The sequence below is a fragment of the Stegastes partitus genome, unplaced genomic scaffold, assembly GCF_000690725.1.
Source record: "Stegastes partitus isolate 25-593 unplaced genomic scaffold, Stegastes_partitus-1.0.2 Scaffold1303, whole genome shotgun sequence".
Classification (NCBI taxonomy): domain Eukaryota; kingdom Metazoa; phylum Chordata; class Actinopteri; family Pomacentridae; genus Stegastes; species Stegastes partitus.
Window position 1 is genome coordinate 181,340 of NW_007579034.1, and position 24,610 is coordinate 205,949.

The 24,610-nt window shown below is 40.5% G+C and overlaps 2 protein-coding genes across 2 annotated transcripts in view; both read right to left on the reverse strand.

Annotated features, from left to right (window-relative positions):
• Window positions 1–8,389, reverse strand: part of LOC103369554 (alpha-2-macroglobulin-P-like) — a 19,861-nt gene extending 11,472 nt beyond the window's left edge. The window contains exons 1-7 of the mRNA XM_008298302.1: window positions 8,341–8,389; window positions 7,837–7,986; window positions 5,003–5,077; window positions 4,729–4,816; window positions 4,483–4,621; window positions 3,044–3,269; window positions 562–688 (exon numbers count right to left, since the gene is read on the reverse strand). Coding sequence (XP_008296524.1) covers window positions 562–688; window positions 3,044–3,269; window positions 4,483–4,621; window positions 4,729–4,816; window positions 5,003–5,077; window positions 7,837–7,935 — 754 coding nt within the window. The 5' untranslated portion in view covers window positions 7,936–7,986; window positions 8,341–8,389. The remainder of the gene's footprint in view (window positions 1–561; window positions 689–3,043; window positions 3,270–4,482; window positions 4,622–4,728; window positions 4,817–5,002; window positions 5,078–7,836; window positions 7,987–8,340) is intronic.
• On the reverse strand, window positions 8,323–21,828 carry LOC103369558 (alpha-2-macroglobulin-like). The gene is made up of 14 exons (XM_008298306.1): window positions 21,743–21,828; window positions 19,391–19,571; window positions 19,011–19,167; window positions 17,665–17,717; window positions 15,953–15,973; window positions 14,215–14,380; window positions 14,056–14,140; window positions 13,844–13,949; window positions 11,944–12,076; window positions 11,732–11,841; window positions 11,494–11,646; window positions 10,306–10,512; window positions 9,425–9,488; window positions 8,323–8,486 (listed from the first exon to the last, which is right to left on the reverse strand). Exons 1-14 carry the CDS (start codon window positions 21,826–21,828, stop codon window positions 8,323–8,325), a joined length of 1,686 nt encoding a protein of 561 aa, XP_008296528.1.
• Between the last annotated feature and the right edge of the window lie 2,782 nt (window positions 21,829–24,610).

Sequence of the window (24,610 nt, forward strand, 5' to 3'; positions counted from 1 at the left end):
CTTCACCCTAAGTCGACTGGGATAGACTCCAGCCCCCCCGCGACCCTAGTGAGGATTATGTGGTGTATAGATAATGGATGGATGACTTTAAGTATATTAACTAACGCGATTGCCAGTTTTCTACAGACATTCCTCTCCTGCATTATTCACAGTAGCCGTGCTTTTCACAGTAATAAATAATTATATATAAATATATTTTTTAGTGCTCCATTATAGTAACCTTCCTCCTGACTGAAGTAGGAAACACATATTTTGTCCAATTTGTGCAGAAGTAGTCCAATGACAGGTTAAATGTCCCCTTATAGGCACACAGAGCCTGATGAAGAAAACCTGAGTTAACGAGGAAAGCTAATAATCAGCATCATGATTATCTCTTACTGGGGTTTCAGTTTTTGTCGGCTGGCTTACACAAAAAAAAAAAAGCCCTGCTATGTCAAACTTGCTTCATGGTACACCCCTCAGATGTGAAAGACACATACTACAAACACTGATGCCCTAATAAGCTATCATTTCAGTATATTCAACACTGAGGGAGTGCTATTTTTAACGATGCGACCTTACCTAAGGCTGAGGGGTTCATGGTCCAGCTGAGGGTCTTGCGCTCGTTGCCACACAGGCAGGATGTGTACTGGTCACCAGAGAGGGGGGTGAGGGTGTAATCTGGAGAGGGGCTGGGTGTAACAGTGACCTGTTCAAGAGACACGATCAAAACAATAAAAACACTGCAATATTTTTGTATTGCCTCTCCTCTCTGCACGTTAAATACAAAGCTGGAGGTGATTGAATTCTTCATTTTGTCATGACAGTGGTTTCTGCTAAACATCCACTACAGCTGATTTTTTTTGGTATTTAAAGCTCTACCTGAGTTTCAGGAGGAATAATTTAGGCTTGGTGGAGACAGGTTTACCCTACAAAATGTCTCATCCTGGGGGTTGGCACCTTCCTTAAATTCTTTAATACTAGCAATCAATACCATTGATTGTTCAAGTATGTTTGCATGTTCCACAGGATTGCTACACATCTGGCCTTTTGAAAAATCTGCAACAGGGGCGACTGCAATTAGCTCTCATAACTGACAGGGAGCACCCCAAAAAGACATCACCATCAATATTTAAGCTGATTCTTGGTGTTTCAAATTCTTTCTTAGATGCTGCAGTTTTTCTTCTGTATCACTCTGTAATCGCTGTGTCATCCCACTGGTTATTTCGGACTCCAGTCACTGGTCAGCTCTGGTCAGCGCTACAGTTTCACACAATGGTAGATTCAGCAAAATCCAACTCTGTTCAGCGTAAAAGTGCCAAAAGTTTGAACTCACTGTACACTGTCAAAGTTTGGGTCACATACCACAGCAGCACAACACAATGATCGAACACCTGTAGAAAAAACACACGTGATTCTCAGTGTGGGGGCAACTCACATCTGTTTGGTTATCTCCTGCTCTCTGTGCTCACATATGAAGTGTATCAGAAAAGGTACAGGACTGGTGTCACAAAAGATATATTTCAAACCCAGACTATGAGTTTTCTCCTTCAGACGATCAACCAGCACGTCTACAAAGAGATCCTATGACGTTTGCTTTGTTCAGTGCGTGAGAAGAGGCGAGAGTGGTAGCAGGACAAGTGGAGGCTGCTTCACCATGACAACCTGCTCACAACGCCCTGAGCATCCCACAGTTCCTGGTTGAGAAGAACATCTCACTCACCCCACCTGGCTCCCTGTGATGTTTCCCTCTTCCCCAAGCTCAACGGGTCATCAAGGGGACCCGTTTTGAAGACGTGGAGGACATCAAGATGGCTGTGATGACGGAGCTGTGGAGGATCCTGGAAGAATCCTTCCAGGAGTGTATGGCGGCGTGAAGGCAGAGAAGGCTGGGGAAGTGTGTTAGACTCCAGGGGGATTACTTTGAAGGGAGAAACTTGTAGTTTGGATTTGAAATATATCTTTTGTGACAGCAGTCCTGGAACTTTTCTGACACACCATGTATAGTATATTTTAATGCATGAAACTGTCATTTACATACGTATCTGTTTCTGTTTTTAAATGAAGGAACGAGTAATAAATAATGTCTGAAATGCGTCTCACTGACACTGTTAATATTGGTCTGTCACTTTCAAGCTGTTGCTCTGTTTAGCTAAAATTCTGATTTCTTAATCGCAACACCTTCTATTACTCTATTCTATTCATAGATTTTGAAGCCACTATTAAATTCAGATAACAAATGTTCCACAGTTGAGGAGAAAAGGAACTGCTGTAGCTGCGTTGTTCTTGTGAAACATCCACCGTGTCCATGTTGCATTTTGTTTAATATACAGACTAAACCCTCTGGAGCTGACAAACTTAAAAAATAAGTCCTCTTTTTAATTTATTTAAATCATGTTGGAATTGCAAGTTTAACCGCCGTTTTGCACGTTAACAAGACAGCACTTGTTTCCATTTTGTACTGTGCTGCATTATACAATGACATACAGTTTGTCAAAATAAAATGAACTAAGATGAAACGGTCATTTAGATTTAGCAACTAACTTCTTGGTTGAAAAATAACCAACAGATGATTTGCTTCTGCGAACATGCTTCTTTGTTTGTAGTTTGTGGCTGCCAATATTCAGGAGGAAACAGCCCATGAGACCAGCGACAAAGTCCAGGATGTGTGTGTAGAATCTCACTCATCCAGATCATGGTTTTCCTGGGAGGTTCAGTCAAAGGAAACTGGACTTCACTTTAGGTTTTAGAAGATATTTCACCTCTCAACCATGAGCCATCCTCTTGGATAAGAGTTGAAAACGTCTTCAAGAACCTAAAAAGAAGTCGAATTTCTTTTGATTGACCCTCCAACAAGTGCAATGATCCAGTGTGTTTGCAACAGTTGGTGTAATGTTCCTGAGGTTTTTTGCCCTCCTGTAAAAAACCCAAATCACAATACACTGGAGGGACTTACCCTGGGGGAAATCTTTAGGACATAAGTCCGGAGGAAATTAAAGTTTTTAGAACATTTGGTGGAAAAGTATTATTGCTGTAAGTAGTATTGTGAGTATACATTGATTACCATGATGCAGCTTGACAGGTAGTTGAAGACGGTTGCTTTCAGTTCAAACTGCTCCCCCCGGATGATGGAGTAGGGCAGCGTGAGATCCAGGAAGAAGGGCTGGAAGACGGTGATTTCTTCACGAGGAGCCAAACCAAAACCCTGAGCAGACAAACAGAAAGTCTCTGTCTCCCAGGTGGTGATGGTGTCTGGGACGGTGAGGGACACGTTCTTTGTTCCAGATGATCTGGATCAGCAGATATACACAAACACACTTTGTCAGATGGTAATGCCTTCTATCATATGGTGTCAGAGTTTAATGAAAGAAAAACTCTTCAATGTACAATGAAACAGAATAATATGCCGTGTGAAAGTAACAGTCATGTTAGAATGGTGCTAAATCAGAGTTAATTTGCAAAAACAGATAACTCCATTTTTGTAGATTTTCAGAAAACGTATTTTTTGTGATTATATCAATCAAACTGAAGTTGAGTTGATTTGACTCAATAGAAATCCATTCATTGTCTATACACTGCTTAATCCTCATTAGGGTCGTGGGGGGTTGGAGTCTATCCCAGCTGACTCAGGGCAAAGGCAGGGGACACCCTGGACAGGTCACCAGTCTATCACAGGGCTACACTTAGAGACAGACAACCAAGCACACTCACATTCACACCTACGGACAATTTAGAATCACCAATTAACCTCAACATGTTTTTGGACTGTGTGGGAGGAAGCCGGAGAACCCGGAGAGAACCCACGCTGCACGGGGAGAACATGCAAACTCCACGCAGAAAGATTCCGGTGCCCCCACCGGGACGCGAACCGGCAACCTTCTTGCTGCGAGGCAACAGTCCTACCAACTGCACCACCTTGCAGCCCTCTCAGTAGAAATGACATGACAAAAATAGACATAACTTAAATTGGAAAAGCGGTTATTCTGAAGGTTTGTGAAGATGGAGTTATCTGTTTTTGCAAATGAACTCTTCACCTCTTCTACTCAGTATCCTAACTTTAAACGTATTTTGCAATGTTTAAAACGTACCTTTAAATCAGTGCAAAGTGATATGCCTTTAACTCTTCCTTGCACTTTCCATCCAAAGCAATATTGTTCACTAAATATTTATCACAGCAAAGTGTCGTGCCTCAGGATATTTTCTTCTGTTGTGCACTAAGTACATATTTTTCAGTCATACAGTATCCCACCATCGTGGTTCTGACATTGCCAGATTACAGCCAAACCTCTACAAAGTTTTGAAAAGATATCTCTACTGACAGCATTTTATTGTGGGAAACATAATCATTTCATAACATAGAATATTCAATATCTTTGATAAAAATGACAAATACATAGAAAAATAAAATCTAAAAGTAATATCATAACAAATGATAGAAGATCTGGATATACAGGACTGTTCTGGAAAACAAAACAAAACAAAACAAAAAAAACACAAGCTCACCCAATTTCCACCAAGTCCCAAATCCAAGTCTCAGGGAAAAACGTGCGGACCGTCACAACTGGTGCTGGATTTGATATTCTTGCATTCATGTGAAAGTCGCTGCGAAGTCTCGAATTCTTCATCATTATTCTCCTAGAACCTGAAGAAATCCGACATACATAACAATTTTAACTTTGTTAAAATTATCCCTAACTAACCCTAACTATTATTATTATTATCAAATTGGCTGGAATCAAACAGTCTCACCAGATCTGCCCCTGGAACCTTTTCTTCTGAGGATTGGTAGAACCTCACATGATGACAACAAGTTTGTTGCCATTCTCAACCCCAAACTCTAGATAATTTAGCAAAATGTGAATTTTTCACCATATAACTGGGTGAACCATAACAACAGTAAATCAGGTTATTCAGTTATACACAAAGGTTTAAAAAAAAACAAAACAAAAAAAAACAACAACGGTTAAACAATGAGAAATGTTTCTGGGTTTGAATGAGAAAATTGACTCTTTTTTTGTCTCACACTGAAGCAAGTTTCAGCATCTCCGCCCTCTGGTTGAACACTGGACATTTTCTTGACAGGCAGCAAATCGAATATCTAAAATGACAGATTCCTTTAAACATAAATTTTGAAATCACTAGAATGTTAACACATTAACTTAATAGAACACCAGCATTTATTTCAAACAAGCCCTTCACATGAATCCTAAATCATAAAAATAGAATTTCTGGCCAACTAAGGTGCCAGTGCCCCTTTTCAGAATGTGTTTTTGCTTCTTCCATTGGTTTTTCTACAAATGAGATGCACTGTCTGTGGTGTGTATGTTGCTGTCTGCCAGCATGTCGGCTGATATTACCAGTAGCAGTCACCAAAGTAAGCACTGAGGCTGCAAAATGCAATCGGCAAACTTTGAGTCATGTTGTTTTTCATCTCTCTCCCTACATTTACTGTCTATTCCATAGACTGTACATAAAAGATGGACCAGGTACTGTAATGTCACTCACTGGTTGGTGGACTCTCATTTTGAAGAGGTTTGAATTTTGGGACGTAACAAACAAGAGGTGGATCTGAGTGATAACCAGAGGACACGATCCACAGTAATACAGCAGCAACCTGTCAGGAACAAGGCAGCCACCGCCAAAAGCATACCCTGTTTTTCCCATAAACAGGGGCTATTGTCCCCGACGCAGTGGCCATGGGTTCAAGCCCGACTCATGGCCCTTTGCTGCAGGTCCCTCCCCCACTCTTCACCCCACTTTCCTGTCTTCCTCTCTCCAATGTACTGTCAATAAAGCCAAAAAAAAAAAAANGAACACCAGCATTTATTTCAAACAAGCCCTTCACATGAATCCTAAATCATAAAAATAGAATTTCTGGCCAACTAAGGTGCCAGTGCCCCTTTTCAGAATGTGTTTTTGCTTCTTCCATTGGTTTTTCTACAAATGAGATGCACTGTCTGTGGTGTGTATGTTGCTGTCTGCCAGCATGTCGGCTGATATTACCAGTAGCAGTCACCAAAGTAAGCACTGAGGCTGCAAAATGCAATCGGCAAACTTTGAGTCATGTTGTTTTTCATCTCTCTCCCTACATTTACTGTCTATTCCATAGACTGTACATAAAAGATGGACCAGGTACTGTAATGTCACTCACTGGTTGGTGGACTCTCATTTTGAAGAGGTTTGAATTTTGGGACGTAACAAACAAGAGGTGGATCTGAGTGATAACCAGAGGACACGATCCACAGTAATACAGCAGCAACCTGTCAGGAACAAGGCAGCCACCGCCAAAAGCATACCCTGTTTTCCCCATAAACAGGGGCTATTGTCCCCGACGCAGTGGCCATGGGTTCAAGCCCGACTCATGGCCCTTTGCTGCAGGTCCCTCCCCCACTCTTCACCCCACTTTCCTGTCTTCCTCTCTCCAATGTACTGTCAATAAAGCCAAAAAAAAAAAAAAAGCATACCCTGTTTTCAAACTCACAACTGAGACCATAAAGTCATCATGAAAATGTTTACTGAGATAACAAATCTGATGAGAAGTAGGGTCATGTTCCCACAGACTTCTATACAATCTGAACTCTTTTTGGAGGAATTGCCCCCTGCTGGCCATCAGAAAGAATGCAGGTTCCAAGTACTCAGTTGGTGGCATTACTTTTCAAACCAGGAAGCTACACCCATCTTTTATACACAGTCAATGGCCCGCTCTAATAAAAATATAAAGGCTCTAAAACAAAAACACACACAAATAAGAAATTAGCATGCCAGCAATATTCACATCAGTCTGGACCAGTTTGACAAAATGAATAAGACAAACTCACTGTGTTTTTTTTTCAGTACTCAAAATGTGTTTCGATCATTGGTCATTTTCTTGGATGTTTTAGCTTCACTGTACAGAATGATGTCCTGTATGTTACACCATCTAAAGGAAAAGTATCTGCATATTCAGAGAAGCTTGACGAGGACAGAGGTGTAGATGTCATTTTAACGGTGAAACTGCCGGGGGAAGGATCTCAGGATTGCCTTGTGAGTACCTGATAAGTGGTGTTGTAGACACTTCTTTGAGGACAGCCATGTCCCCAGTCTGGACAGAGAAGACATATGGTTTAAATGAAGAGTTAAGAAGGCCATCTATGTTAAAATGGAAAAGTGACCTCCAAACAGAGGAGGAGGGTCTATGAAATGACTTATCAGATACTTGCACCATAGTCCTTCGATCCCTCACCAGGTGGTTTCTCAGGCATTCATACTTTAAGTCATTTTGGGCCAATAATGGGCTGCGAGCCATGTAAATTGGGGGTGAGCATAAATACGTGGAACTCCCGACCAGTCAGTTGGAACTGAGTTCCCCTGTGGAACTAATATGCTGTAAATAACTTTTTGTAATCTAATTTCCTTTAGCTTAACACGTTTATCATCATGTTATCATTGTTTTTATTACTTCAATCTATCCATCCATCCATCCATCCATCCATTATCTATACACCACTTAATCCTCACTAGGATCATGGGGGGGCTGGAGTCTATCCCAGCTGACTTAAGGCACCCTGGACAGGTAACCAGTCTATCACAGGGCTACACTTAGAGACAGATACCAAGCACACTCACATTCACACCTACGGACAATTTAGAATCACCAATTAACCTCAACATGTTTTTGGACTGTGGGAGGAAGATGGAGAACCCGGAGAGAACCCACGCTGCACGGGGAGAACATGCAAACTCCATACAGAAAGATCCCAGTGCCCCCACCGGGACGAGAACCGGTGACCTTCTAGCTGCAAGGCAACGGTGCTAACCACTGAGCCACCTTGCCACCCTTTTTATTACTTAACTATTCGTAAGGATTCTGACAGTTACCTTTCCAGCATCAAGAGTCTTTCCCGGCTCCTGGATGAGGACACTCTGGTCCACAATGCTCACACCACACAGAGACTCTGGCTGGGCTGTCACCTGCATGCTGGTGTCCTCTCCTGGAACAGCTGACGATGGTGAAAACTTCAGCGACACCTGAAATACAAAACACACAAACGCACAGCTGTAAACCTACAACAGTCTAGTTTGTGGTTTGACCTCGGCCACAGTTTACAGGTTCAACATAGAAGGTTATGGACAACTGAATCATATTTTTTGACTTTTGTTTATCAAAGCACATAAAGGTAAGTGCTACTGCTCAAACAGAAAGGACTTAAACAACATAACTGTTTGGAATCTTCATCAGTGAAAACTACAGTCTTTCATTAAACACTTATGTGATCATTTTGTGCAACAAGCATGTTGTCTAAACTTCATCACAACAAGACACTGTTACATAAAGAGTTAAATGTTAACCTGATGTATAACGCGTCATCTTCCTTCACTGACCTTGTGACTGAAGCATTTCTCGGTGGAGAAGTCAGCACTGTGTTTGATGACTGTCCCATCATGGAGGACAGCATAGGCCACAACCTGAATGTCTGGTGCCATTTCAGGAGACACTGTCAAATTAAAGGACACTTCGCCCTCATTCACTGAAACAAAAACAAGAGCAAACATAAGTCAGCAAAGTGTGTATTTCAGTCTTAAACTGCATTATCGTTGAATGCTTATGTGGCAATCTCTTAGATTTCAGTATTGGTTGTTTTAGAGAAATGTGCAGCTACTGGTGGTAACGGAAAACATGGTTTAATACGACAAATCACAGAATTCTGGGGGCAGCAACACAAGCGGATGCCATTTTATTAAATGAGTCAGACAGTAGTTGCCACTGTTCCATCACTCTTTGTGATTTCATGCTGCACAAGGCAGCAGTCTGTGAACAGCAGGGTTAGTTGCTGAGAAGTTGGAGACATGCAGCCAGTCACCTGCCTATTCCTTCTTGTTCCATCACTCCCTGCAATATTTCAAACTGATCCACTGTCGAGAAATGCTTGTTGTGTTGATGTGTGGTTGCATTTTTGATAAACAATTTCGCTAAGCTTATTGACAGACATATTGCATTTCCTGCCACTACTTAATAATAAAAATGAGCTCATGTTGCCAGTTAAAGGCTTTTAATGTGAAGCTGCAGCAGTAAAAACTGTTCAGTTTGGATTTGCAGCAAGTTAATTCGACACCGTTTCTGGACATGTTGCCACAGACATCCAGTTAATAATATCCATCATCACTGCACCTTCTATACATGACAGACAGTGGCTTAAGTGACATTTATTTAAATGAAAATCTTCAAGACTACCACTTTAAAGGTTAAAAATGACTAATATTTAGGGACAGACTTTAAACAGACTAACATTCAGTGTACAGCTTCAGATGTCACAACGTTCTAGTCTCTGGTTCAAAAGCCCGGTTTAGCATTTTAAAAGAGAAAGTCTCTATACATAATTCACAAGTGTTTCTGCAGAGTGAACTTGGTATGTATGGACACACATCTACAACCAGAGTCATTGCTAAAGCTGTCATTTTCATATACCTTGTTGATTTTGCACATGAACCTTTGTGGATCCTTGCATGGTGATAGCTCCTCTAGATAAGACCTGGAAAAATAAAAACAACAATGGTTCAAAGATTTGTTAACTCACTATATAAACTTATTCACTCCAACAGCAAATTTCAGTGCCAGCTGACCGGATCGGATTATTTGGATGTTACGTGTTTATATTATCATTTATCCCTGTGACCGAACTGCATTGCAGCAACAACAGCAGCTATGACAAGTTGATATTCAAATTTTCATTTTCATTTTCAAACTGTTGGCTAAAAATTCAGTGAGACAAATAGACCACAACCATGACAGTGACTCAGTCTACCAGCAAATCCACCTTTTCAGTAACGTTTTAGCAGGCTAACATTTGTTGATTAGCACTGAAGCAAAGTACGGCCAAGGTTTGATAGGAAGTCCATCAGCGTAAACTGTACATTAAAGATAGATGTAGGCACTGTGACATCACCCATTCATTTGTGGACTACTCTTTTGAAGTGTGGAATTAGACCGTCACCACACTCAGTAAGCAACCTGTCATTCATAAAGTAACCCCACACTACAACATATCCTGCTTTCTTGTCTATTCTACTCAAAATGGGACTATAATTTACTAAATGAGCATGCTACTATATTTAAAAAGTCTTGAAAATAGGGACTCAGACCATAAACTAATAAGGAATATGTGTGCTTAGATAATAATGGAAGAAGTAGGAGAAGTCTTCATAGACTTCTTTACAATCTGACTTGAGAGAAGTCGCCCCCTGCTGGCTTTTTAAAAGTGGTTTGTGGTCGACAAACCAACCCGCAGACTGACGTTGCCCTCACCACAGCCCCACTGCTGGCATGACTAAACACACACACTTACTCACCAAATGCATCACATCCACAGAGTTCTCGTTCTGCCCAAATATGGAGTATTTAATGAAGACAGTCTCTTCACTGTGACAGCGAAGTTGCTCATCTTTCTTCTTCACCTCCAAAGAGCCTTCCGCTGTAACAGAAGACCTGATTATGATGCCAACTTCAGCATCATTCTGTCGTCCCAACCAGTACAATCGTCCAGATGTCACCTCAGCCTGAGAAAAAGCACCATTAACAAACTTCATCTTATTTACTGTCGTTTTCTTGTCTGAGTATTGCTTTGACACAGGCATAGTTTTTTTGTTCCTTTGCTAAAGCGCAATCGAAGGTAGAATTTTGAAAACAAACTTTGGTTAACGAGTGTTAAAAGTCCTCTCCAGGCTTTACGAATAAGTCAATTCATTTCGCATTACATTACATCTACATACCTATTCTATATTTTGACCAGTTCAAAGGTAGATAGTCTATAATAAAACAAACGAGACATTTATCCTTAAAAATAGACTACAAATTATTCTCCCTTGTTTCACTGGGGATCTGTCAAGAATGCATCCTTTCTCTTGCCCAAAGTCGGCTCAAATAGACTCCAGGCCCCCCTCGACCCCCTGCAGGATAAAGCAGGTGCAGTTAATGGATGGATGGATGACCCAAGTTTAAACTGAAGGCACTGTGCATGTGTTGGTATAATTAAGGGATGTGTTTTAGAACAAGTCAGCTGCAGTTTTAAAACCATCCTTCTGAATTAGTGTTCGTAACGATAACTTTTAATCAGGGCCAACACCAATAACCGATAATGGGAACCGATATAAAACAAGCATCTTAATGTCAAAACTTCATTGAAATACTTTTGCTTATTTATGTTATATGTATGTTCAAATGAAAGAAAATGTTTCGACATGTAAACGTCAGTGTAAGGAGGCTGTTACAGGTGAGTCAGACAGCACTGTGGGCGGTGTACAGACTGCTGACTACAAATATAACACATTTTTAAATTAATTGATTATCAGAACTGGGTTAAAACAAAACAAAACAATAGTTGGTCAACTCCGAGTCTGAATACATGTTTGTGAAAACTTCCAATGCAAAGTGACCAAAGCAGATGCAGTGTCATTAAGTGATGCCATCATCTTGCTCAAACTGTACTGATGTGACTGAAAAGTTTCCCTCACAGACATAACAAGGAATGTCTTACGTACCCTGAGTCTGAGGTCCCCATCGAGGTTAGTTGTGTTCAGTGAGAAAGCTGCGATACCATTGCTGTCAGTTGCTATGGACTGTTTCCTTTGACGGTTGAAAAGGTGGACCACTTTGTCAGCGATCGGTGTGTTATTGTAGTGAACCACTTTAACCTGTTGGAAATACAAAGTTATGCCACTGAGAACATACATGGCCTCAGCCGTCCTGTGTACAGGATCACATCTATCTTGCACTTACTTTTACTTCAACAGTTGATCCTGGTATGTAAGTCTTGGGTGTATCAATGAAGGACAGCTTTGTTACAATCTGTGAAACTTTTATTTCTTTCTCTTGAGGTTGTGAAATGCCTGTAAAAAAACAAACAAACCAAAAAACTCCACATTACAACAGCGTGTATGCAACACTGCATAAAACTTTGGTTTAATTTTCAAAGGCAATTTTTGACTTGCCTGTCCCATCCTCTGTCACTTTGGCCTGGAGAATTACTTTAGTTTCTCCAAAAACTCCGAGATAGGGAAATAGTTGACGTGACATTGTGGAAGAGACCCTGAAGGTGAATGTGGCACAGCCACTCTTGTTTGTCTGGAAAGCACAAAGGTAATAATTATATTACCGTGACATGAATGTGGGTCATCTACCTTCTCTCCACAGTGCACCCCGGACATGCTAGAAATAAATATTTTGTGAAATTCTGAAACAGCTGCTTTACAATGTATTTCTAAGAAAGAAAGGAAAGGAAAAGCTGTAAAAGCAACTGAAATGATGAATGCACCGGTTGTCTAGCTCCAGAGGCGGCGCTGACTCTGATAAGCATCCTCGAGTGATGTCACTTGAGTCAGTGTCCGACTGGGTTGAAGACAACAAGGTAAAAAATGAAAAAGATTTAGTAGCAGGAGAAAGATGGAAGCTAACCAAAGCGTTGGTGTCAGACATAGTTCATTTTCAGTGTTCTTCGTGGCTTCATTCAGACATACCCACCACAGTGACAGAGAGCTGAGGAATGAGCAAGATTGAACAGTACATTAAGGTTGAAGGAGCCACGAATAAACAAGAGACTAAAGCTAAACTAATATCAAGTATGTGGTGAAGGCTTTGGGCTACTGATCAGGTCACCAAGCTACCGCTGTTATGCCCTGTTTGCTCCAGACGTGCTATGGTGTGGCTGAGCCTGCTAGCGAGCTGGATAAGAGAAAAGACCATTTTTCTTGTGGGATCAATAAAAAACAAACAAACAAACACACAAACAAAAAGCCATCATTTAGTTTGCTAGATTGATACTGCTCTTGATGTTTCCTATAGTAAAGTGGATTTTGAAACTGGTAACCATCTAAAATGTGCTTTTGGATGCTCTTCATGACAGTGTAACAAATACACCTGACCTTGCCAGTTATTGAAGCAACAACCACAACCAGGCTGCTCATTGGATTTACGTGGCTATTTGTGAATGCAGCAGAATGCAGTTCAGATTTGACTGCACTGAAAGTTACACAGAAACGTTACTAGGTCTGACCGAGTAAGATGGCTATCTAAGCAACCGTGCTGGGGCTTTCCACTGGTGATGTAACATTTGCCCTTGGGTGATGTTTCAAGGTTCATACATTTTGACGGCACTGCAACTTGAAAACGATGCAAAATAGGCACAATGTTTGTATCAGAAACCATGTGTAGGCTTTCCACTGGAGATGTAACACTGATCTTGGGTGATACTTCAAAGTCAAGCTCAAGGTCAAAAAATTATGCTATTGCCATTTTATTTGAAACTAGAGGGCCCCCAGCAGAGGGATGTAGTTGCTCCTGCTGGCCATGACACGATATCTTTGAAAATGTGAACTTTGACCGCTCCTGTAAAATATCAACTTTTTATCCCTTAGTATTCGAGCTAGAAACTGTTCACAGACACAAAGATAGACAGACACACAGATGGGACCAATTACTCTACTGGTTGCCCCATGGTCAGGGGCAACTATAATAACATGTAATGTATACATGGCTTGTACCCATTTCACCTTGGACAACCAGCTAGCCATGATTAAGGAAAGAAGACACCTATTTGGTGGTAAGTTGGACGGAATAATGGTTTACTGGGGCTCAGTGCAATCATGGCTGGCAGGGGCAACTATATCTGTATTTGCCCTTATATCATTTAATGTTTACTGTGGCACTTACGGTAATATATAGTGTGACAATATATTGGGCATACTCAGATGCCACAGTCGGAGGAGGTTGGGGTAGGTGGATAGGTCAACAACAATCAACACAACATTACTGGTGCTTCACAAAATGTGTCAAAGTATACATACACATAAGGACACACAACATAGTAACATTCAGTATTTGTAGAAACTGTACCTGCTTTGCCTTGTTTTGGCACTGTTCTGATCCATAGCGACTCATCCCGTAATATTTACAAATCTTAAGTTCTGCAGTACCAGGCACAGGCTGCCCGTATGTATATCTGAGAGGGAAATATGAAGAAATCATGGGTTTGGCAGTAAAAAGGTTTTGTTAGTTGGAATGATAAAATGTCATGTACATGAAGAAATAAAAATCCCACTACTTACGTTGCACATACATCCACGGTTACTTCCTTTTGTGCGATGTTTATTTCATCAAATGCATTTATCTTTACATCAAATTTTGGCAAAACTGTGGAGAAAATATGGTCGTTAGCATTCCTCTGTCATAAAAAAAAAGAATCGCAAGAGAGGAACATAACGTACCATATTTCTTCACTTTGAAGCTGTGCTGTATTGTCGTTTCATCAGTCTTCACAATAACTTTATAAAGTCCTTCATGGCTCTCAGAGTTTAAAGAGTGAGAGAGCTGCAGTATTTTACCACCAGATGTTTTGTTCAGCCACTGTCCAATCCGGTTGTCCTTAGCATCCTGTTAAAACAAGTGGGGAAACCAGTGAGAGCCTATTGTGACTTTAGGGACACAAAATAATAAAAAACAAAACATGCATGCATTTGTCCTCTTATTTAGTATTTTAAGGACTATACGGACACTTGATCATTATATAATGCAGTTCTAAACAAATAATGAGAAGTTAAGAAACAAGCTGTAAATGGAACTTCATTGTATCACCATTTAAGGTTGGGTTGGTACCAAGCTGTTGCTTACTTACATACCCATCAAATACAGACAAACACTGGTATTTATTTGGAGCCATATTTTAACTTCCTAGTGAAAGCTAAAGAGACAGATATTCTTGTCAGGATCAAGCAGAAACCCCAAGTGCAAAATAATGAAGCCAGTATGAAAGTGACAAAAAATGCAGTTCCTTGAATGTCCACTTGAGGCTGGCTTCGAAAGTGCGCCAATCCCTATAGAGCCCCATGTTAAAATGTCCAACTTTACAGCAGAGATATGTGATTCAAATCCTAATACCAACAACATGTTGGTCTGCATAACTAATTTCACCGTTCATGACAACTGTACTGGGGTGGAATTTGTATGTAACTCACCCATTTAAATAGTTTAAAGTTTAAAGTTCTATGTCATGAAGGCTGTGTCTGCTTTGAGGGACAGGTCAGTGTTGTCATGAGACCATACATTAAAAAAATACAGTTGTGACTCAATAATCCGACACTAAATGTAAAACCTTCTTTAATGTCAGATAGTAAGGCTGTCGGATTGTCAAGATGGAGGTGGAGATACAAGGAGGGCTTGATGCTTGAAGGGTCATTTGTTGTTAATATTTATTGTTTATAGTTGTGATAATGACTAGTGTATTGCTAGAACACTGCACATTGCTGGATTTCGCGCCTAATTGACTGGTGTGATTGTGCATGTTGCAGCCAATTCCACCCCCATTGGAGTGCACCCCCGGGGTGGAAGTGGCCGGAACACACAGGCAGTATTTGGCTGCTGATGCCGGTTTAGTTAGCGGTCACAGTTCTGTTTCCACCATTGGTGGCGGTGGGGGAATGGCAGTTTCGCTCCATCGTTACCATCCATGTTTACTTCCACAAACAATGAGCATGCTCGTGGCGTGTGTCGTCGTCGTGTCCTCTTCTTTTGGGTCGTATGAAGTTCACACAGCAGATCACATACAAGTCGCATTTAATTGGAAATGTGAATGAACTCACAAAAAAATTGGATTTCACAAAAAAAAAAAAAAAATCTGAATTGAGCAGTCTGAACGTAGCCAATCTGTTAAGTCAGATAATACGCCGTTGTCCTTATTTGTGACATAAAATGTCGTGTCGGAGTCAGAATCAAAGGCTGTCAGTATGTTAAGGGTATTTTTAATGGGTTTCTTTCATTTCTCCTAAAAACCTGTTGGATAACAAGGTTTTCAGATTGTTAAGGGTCTGATTATCGAGTCACAACTGTATTTTTAAGAACATTACATGTACAGTACAATACATTAATACATTTTTTTAAAATAAATACATTTACAAAAATATATATTTACAGGTTTAATGGCATAGACATATGGGGTGGAAGTCTTACCTCAACTCCAATGAAGGTGTACTGGAAGAAGAAAAAAGGAGATTTGTTATCGTTGGGTTGTTAGAACTCGCAAAGCTAAAATGTGCTCATAGTGAAACTGATGAGTGATCGTGCAGAATTATTACACGATCATACAATAACAATAACTTCAGCATTTGACCAGGGAGATTTTTCTAATAAGATTATTACAACAACATGGCAGGTGCTGCACAGTCAAGGACAGTTTCAGCACTGATTTAAAGAACAAGGTTACTTGTGAAAGCTGGGTGGCTAAATCCTTCACAATTTATGGGGCTGAAATGTGTACAAAAACAGTTATAAAGCTCGCCTTTACTAACTTAAACAAGACAACTACAAGCTATGGCACAAACAGTAACACCAACAACAAGACACAAAAACAACACAAAACCAACATGGTGATGGATGAGCTTCATGGAAGAAAACACAATTTAACAGTGTAATATTGTGTTTTCAGATAAAAGGATGAGGAGATTATAAACTGAAAGCAGCTGCTAATTTAGGTTGTGGGCTAATTTGGCACTTAGAGAAATTCAACAGGTCACAAACAAACCCAGAATGATGTTTTATATGATGGTCTTTTTGAATATCTTGAACTCCAGATAGGATCTGAGTCCCTACCACCCAAAATGTCCAGATATTGAATCATTGTTGTGGGGAGTCACAGACGTTCACTCAGGTCTCTCTTTAAGTTTTCTTTCATGTTGTTATAAAAAATGAAAGACCCCCACTTCCTTTACAGTTAGTGACAGTTGTTCTGAAGCAGGTTGTGGCTGTGAGCCAGTCACAAGGCCTTTGGTGGGACAAACACACATCTTATTGTGCTGATCTCAAGCACTGAGCTCTTTGGAGATATGCATTCCCATGGCCCAGACTGCACTCTATTGTGAGAGCTGGAATGCATTTTGTTGAACACACATCTGGTCTGGTGTTCACATTGGTGTCTTAGCCCTGTGGGACATCTGTTGATCCAACAAACATCCCACAGGGCATCACTGGTGCAAGTTTGATTTTGTGATTGTGTGATCCCCGGCCCAGAGCCATTGGGGGAGAGCCTGCTGTTTCTTTATTTTAAGTCACTCATGCTTGGTTGCAGGTCCAGTTGTCACAGCTCACAGCTGGATGCACAACTACGTAGTCGTATGATGACCTGCAACAGCTTCGTTTCCATGTTTTCAGGTGTCAGTGAGAAGCACTCTCTGTTTTGTGTTTACAGGCGCTGGTACAACACACTGGACGGTGCACGTGACACTCAAACAACTGCCTTATATTTAACATTAAACCACAAAGTGAACCTCACAATGTGTGCAGCATACATGTTCTGGCAGGCTGAATCTACTGTTTTATTTAGTTTTACTTTAGTTGAAAAGATTTTTTGACTTAAATTTGATTCTCTGCAACAAAATGTTTGTAAAACAGGGAAACTGTGTCGACAGATTTATCACAGCACTCACACAAATATTTGCAAACCTTCAACTCTCACAGGCAGGTTTACTGAGAGGTTGTGAGTGTTGTGCTGGTCTGCAAGCTTTAACAGGAGCCCTGGCACTAAGTTATTCATACAGACTGATGGAACAACAGCCCGGGGAAAGGAGCACAACCATATAGACTTCACTTCACTATGTTGCATCTTTTCTGTTGCAGTGGCATGCCTCAGTAACATCATAGGTCTTGAAGAAGATGGAAACACTCACCAGCTGATGAGCAGGTCTAAACTTGGTGTCCAGTGTAATGACTCTGAAATGCACTGAAACAAAATCAAACAGGTGACATGATGCTTTTAGAGAAATTCTATCCAAACAGGTAGCTCAGGCTAATAAGTCATTTATATGAAGTACGACACAGATATCAAACATTCAAAAATCTTGGGATATGAAAAAAGCTAGCTATCGATTGAATTTAAGCAAACTCAGTCAAAAATGTGTGCTCAATACTGATCACATTTACCCAAATATTTTATTCATATTCTCTTGTAGGCCATTGCAGTTTTCAACATGCTTGTTTCAAAAAATCCTTTTTTTTTACAAAAAAACCCCCAAAACTGAACTACAGTCGTGACTCAATAATCCGACACTAAATGTAAAACCTTCTTTTATGTCAGATTGTCAAGACAGAGGTCGAGATACAAGGAGGGCTTGATGCTGGAAGGCTCATTTGTTGTTAATATGTATTGTTTATAGTTGTTATAATAACTAGTGTATTGTTAGAACGCTACGCATCGCTGGATTTCACGCCTTAATTGACTGGTACGATTGTGCTCGTTCTGTGCACTGTTCCTGCCTGGACTGTTCAACGTTTAAACTGATCTGCTCACAAAAAGGGCCAACCACTCACTATTTTGCTTGTGTGCCCTCATTTTCAGCCAGCAAATGCAATATTATATTTCATGTCACTGGCTCATAATAAAACCTGGACCGCAGGGAGTGTTCTGTCAATTACATGGCTTTAACAGTAATGCATGCATCATTTCCTGTGAATCACTTGTGCATGTGTAGGTAATCTGAATCCTGTGTGCACAAGACAGACGTCATGAGTCATGACAGCTAGTCTATATAGCGAGACAAATACGAATAAATGCTGCTGAATAGAAATGTAAATGATGTCTATTGCACTAAAAAATGTAATCAGTGACTCTTGTGAAAAAGTTGTATTTTTCTGTAATTGAATTAAAAACAGGTAAACTCAGCAAAAGCTATTTGTACAGTTTGAAGTGTAATTTATTCAAACTCAAAATGAAATATTCTGAGATATGTGTTTTTGTTTGTTTGTTTGTTGTTAGTTTTTAACCTGTAGGGCATAATTACCAAAATTGAAAAAGAGAAATACTAAAAACTTTTCACTTTATGTGTAATGAGTCCAGAAGATATTACATTTTCCTTTCTTAAGTAGCTGATGGTAAATTTTGAGCTTTTTTTGTGATCAATCATGAACGTAAAGTGACAGACAAGTTACAAATGGCTTCACTCTCTCTTCATCTTTTTTCTGAATTCTTTCATCTTCAGGTCCAAATCAACTCAATCTGAACATGAGTGATTATTACCTGTTTGTCCTGGGAGGTAGATTGGCTTATCCGTTTGGACAAATGTCATTGGTTTGTAGACTTTGACCAAGACACTCTGGACTTTTTTGGAATAAAACGTGTCGCCTCGTACCTCCACCTCAAACTTGTGCTGCTCCTCATTCTGCACTAAAGGAACCTGTGGCAGAAACATACCTCTTAGGCAACAATCATGAGAATGATTTAATATTCACAGCAACACTTACCAGCCATCAGCATTCATAATTTTGATATTTACAGATTCTGTTTGGTTTTTTTTTAAAGTATACATTATTTTTGAGTTAAGCCACAATGTAGTTTGTATCAAAGTTTTAAATGTCTAATGTAAATGAAACAAATGCATGTTAATCTGGAGAACGGACCTGAAACTGAATGCAGGTATGAAACTCAGTGTTGGATGTCTTCTCCAGAAGAGTTGTGTTTGTTTCTTTGGACATCAAAGTGACTGTTGTGATTAGAGTCTCGCTGGGCTTCAGGAGACTCGCGCAGAATTTGGTTTCAGCTCCAGCTTCAAGAACCGCAGGTATGGCCACCATGTACTGCCTACAGAAACAGAAACACAGACACAATGTGAGGAATATATTAGGGCTGCAAATATTGAACGACACGCTTGCCCATAAAGTTGGAATAATTTTTGTTTTCAGACACTTTCTTAAAAAAAAAAATTCTATTTCTACACATCAGTATTCCCTTTTGATCAGGTGCAATGATTACATACTGAGCCCCACTTAGCAGGTGAAACCAATTCTGACTTCAGGATCTGACTGAAGAGTGGGACGTCCTGTGCATTGACACCATCAACCAGCGAGTGGACAGTCTGCCACGACGTCTTAACCCATTGATCCATGTCAGGGGTGGCCGTGCTCAATATTAGTGACATTTGAAAGAGTAATATTGGACATTCTAATGCATTAAATCCCTTCGAACTTGTGTTTAGGGCGGCTGTGGCTCAGGTGGTAGAGCAGGTTGTCGGCCTTCCACAGTCGAAGTGTCCTTGGGCAAGACACTGAACCTGAAGTTGCTCCCAATGGCAGGCAGCACCTTGCATGGCAGCTCTGTCACCATTGGTGTATGAATGTGTGTGAATGGGTGGATGAGAAGCACATTGCAAAGTGCTTTGAGTATGAATAATGTATAAAAAAGCGTTAAATGAGTGCAGACCATTTACCATTTTTATCATTCTTGTTAAATTGGCCAAAGTTGAAAAATGGACACACAACCCTTAATCCTATTGTTCAACACCTTCAATTTTGCTAAGGCTGAACACACAGTTTGTAAAAGTTAATTGTGGTTTAATTTATACTGTGGTGTGTATTGTGTGCATATTGTGAAATCAATAAAGCTTTGAGAAGATATACACTTTATCTATCAAGAACAAATCACATTGTCACAATCATTCCATAAGAAGAGGTACAAAAATTTTTATTCCAACTTTATGGGCAGTACATACAGTCGTGCCGCTATGATCCGACACTAAATGTAAAACCTTCTTTTATGTCAGATAGCAAGGCTGTCGGATTGTCGAGATACTGTACAAGGAGGGCTTGATGCTGGAAGGCTCATTTGTCGTTAATATTTATTGTTCATAGTTGTTATAATACCAAGTAGGGCTGGTCTGAATAGCACTTTCTGCTCTCTGGATATTCAGGCCCAATTGATGATGAATATCAGAATATTCGGCACGGTCAGGGGGCCACTTCCACCCGGGAGTCCAACAGGGTGGAAGTGTCCGGAACGCACAGGCAGAACTTGGCTGCTGATACCTATTTAGGATAGCAGTCACAGTTCTGTTTCCACCATCAGTGGCGGCGGTGGCACCACCATCTGTGTTTACTTCCATAAACACTGAGCACACTCGCTGCGTGTGACGTCGTCGTGTCCTCTTCTGCGCATGTGGGACACTTCTGGGTCGTATGAAGTTCACACAGCAGATCACATACAAGTCGCATTTAATTATGAAATATGAACGAACTCGCAAAAAAATTGAGCATTAAGTCCTGAAGTCTGAACGTAGCCAATCTGTGGGATTGTTCAGTCAGATAATACGCCGTTATCCTGATTTGTGACATAGAATATCATGTCGGAGTCAGAATCCAAGGCTGTCGGTATGTTAAAGCTACTTTAATGGGTTCAGTTCGTTTTTTCCTAAAAACCTGTCAGATAACAAGGTTTTCGGATTGTTAAGGGTCTGATTATCGAGTCACGACTGTATTTAGATATTTGTGTGTTTTGCGTATGTATTGAGTTTTGCATTATGAGATTCAGATTTTTTTTGTGTCTGTTTTTTCTTTGTTGTTGTTAAATGGTGGACCAGTAAAGGTGAACTGCAAATACATTTCGTCAGTACATTTTTGTACAATATTTATACTTTATAATTGCACTAATAAAATGTGGACATATAGACCTCTCAGCTGTGACAGCCTGACATCCCACCCACTAGCAGGAAACATCTTGCTTCAGTTCATCTTGGCAGTTAAAGAGAGGACAACAACATGCTGAAGACCTCGCTGTGTGGGAACACTTTAAATTGAGTGATGAGGAGACAAAGGCAGTGTGCCAAAGGTGCCATTTAAAACTACCAGGCCTGCAAGAAAACTCACTTGAATGCTGTAAGTAATGAGTTAGTGATTGACAGTGTAAAACAAAAACGAAAATCATAATTACACAAAAGCTGCATGCTGTTGTTAGTTCTCAGACAGTACAAGTGAACTTACGGTCCTGCCAGTGTTTGTCCTGTTGGCATCCAGCTCAGGCACACAAACAGTGTCCATGTCCACGTCTGAATCCCTGAAAGACCCATGACTGACTGAGATGAGCCTCAGAGCCAGCAGGAGGCTCTGCTACACAAACCCCCCCTTTGCTCACCAATCAGATTCCCATAAACACCCACACACAACATTTCACCTAATAGTTAGTGGCAGATCATCCGTACGCACTCTATTCGCCAATCATTTATCATGACCTTCAGTTTGTACGGCTGTGTGCAAATACACCTACTTTGATAACATCTAAAAGTCCAGAGTTTATCTGCCTTTTTAAGAATACTTTCTGTTTACTCTGATACACTTACTCTAAACTGTCCAGAGCAGCACTGTGTTCTGCTGCAGTTCAGAAAGAAGCTCCACTGGAGCAGTTCCACCTGAAAATGATCGCGGGGGGGCTGGAGTCTATCCCAGCTGACTCAGGGTGAAGGCAGGGGACACCCTGGACAGGTCACCAGTCTATCACAGGGCTACACTTAGAGACAGACAACCAAGCACACTCACATTCACACCTACGGACAATTTAGAATCACCAATTAACCTCAACATGTTTTTGGACCTTGTGGGAGGAAGCCGGAGAACCCGGAGAGAACCCACACTGCACGGGGAGAACATGGAGACTCCACACAGAAAGATCCCGGGTGTCCTCACCAGGATGCGAACCGGCGACCTTCTTGCTGAGAGGCAACGATGCTAACCACAGACACCGAGCCACCTTGCAACCCGAGATAACACTAAACGCTGGAAAATAATATGGAGAACATGGTGGAAGGACAAAATTTCTGTTTGCTTCATGTCTCCATTTGCTTAAGGTCACAGTGATCTGATCAGTCTTGTGGCCAGGTCCAGGGGAAACCTGGACATAGCACGAGTCTTCCCCACTCTTCAAACTCCTAAAGAAGGCCAGCTGAAGACAAGTATTCTCAAGTATGTACAAAGAAACAGAACCCTAAAACCAACAAACCAAAAAAAAAAAAAACTTTCCTCAACCAAAAAGAAACAAAAGACAGACTTCTGACCTTAAACTCTGCAACAAAAAACAGGAAACAGTGAAAAACAAAAAGGAGAACAGCAGTGCTAATTGTGCTCATATGTACACCTATCTCTCTCAAAGGACACAAGTTACAAGTTCATGATTCATATTCCGCTACTCACAAAACAATTCAGTGTTTTTCACAGAGCAGACTGGCTTGTCATTGGAAGCAGCAGAGAGGGGAAGAAGGATATATTTCCTCTAAAACGGCTGCTCCTTCTCCTGGTCCAATTGTGGAGCAGCAGTCCCTTCACATCCACCAATCAGAGAGCTCCACCTGTTCTGGCTCCAGTTCCTCCTGCAGACACAGAGATGTCTGCCATCTTAACATAAAATGATCCAGGGTCATAACATCCCCCCACCAAAAAAATGTTCATTCCTACAGAAAAGATTGACTTATGACCTTGAACGTGCATCAGCCAAGACATTTTCTAAGCATTTCTTTCTGTTTTTTTTTTTTTTTTGGAGTAGAAGTTCAGTGTTCAGTTTATTTGTTTGTCTATTTCTATTGAATTGTATCATTCTGCTTCACTACAAATACAGAACACTTTTAGTTTTTGTTCTGTATGACTGTCTGTTAAAGAAGATCCATGCAACTTGGTGGGGAGGTGGAACATGAGCAAAAGAACACGTTGCATTTTTTTGGCACAGAACTGGATCACCTTTCTTTACATTGCGAGGCAGGGTGTTGGCCTCGGTGGAGGTCTGTGCTCTCTAAATGTCTTACTGTCATTACAGACACACATGCATGAAACAAAGGTTTTTAGATCCCTACTGGATGTGTTGCTGCTCACAGATTATTGGTGAAGTCTGACTTAACAAACATGCCATTACTGATTCCTGTCCATTCCCAGACATGTTGCTCTTCTTAACTCATGACCCATTAACTCAAAAACTTTTAACTCACAAGGAAACTAAAGAGCAACGTGATTTAAATTGTTTTTGTCTAGAGACTACTGATCTTTAACCTACCTACTGTGAGCATATTTAAAACTATGAAGTCTACGATCTGGTCATTTTGATAAAGAAGCTCCTGAACTATTGCCATGCATATAGTTTCTGGAATTTTAGCATTGCTTTAGTAATATTTATCCACACAACAATCAAACCAGATAGATGATTTTGTTTTCTTGCATATATTGTTTTAGCAGGGACACAATCTGGCTCGTACGTCTTCAGAGAGTCCAGCATCACTTTCCACTTCTAAAGATGTGGCTGTTTACTCATTTCTCTTTGGGGACGGAGATCCAGGAAATGAAATCATAATATAACCCATATCCATTAGTCCTAATGCACTAATGACTACAACACATTTCATTTCCATTTCCAGGACTGAAAAACATGCAGTTGCACCAGTAAAGGACCGAGTGATGAGACGATTGTTATGTAGAATTTCTGAATACACAACCAGTATGAAAAGGCTCAGTTATTTTTTTTCTCAGGAAAGGAGAGGCTGTTGTTATGCATGTATGACTTGGTATTACGCTACAGTGCCGTCTGTGGTCTGGTATAAATAAATATGAATTAATGTTGTTCACCTATATAGTCTTGTAGAACTGTGAATCAGAGCTGAAGGAATTGGGAAAAATACTTCGTTGCAATTTGTCTGACAGATATTGTAATTAGATTTTTGATATAAGGGGTTTTTTTTCAGTTTCTGTTCTATATTCACTGTGTAATAGATTTAAAATATGTGATGGAGAATTAACCCATGTGGTACCAGCAAAACATTAACTTCTCTATATTTTAATGCAAGGATGAAAAGATACTTGAGTTACACCTGAGAT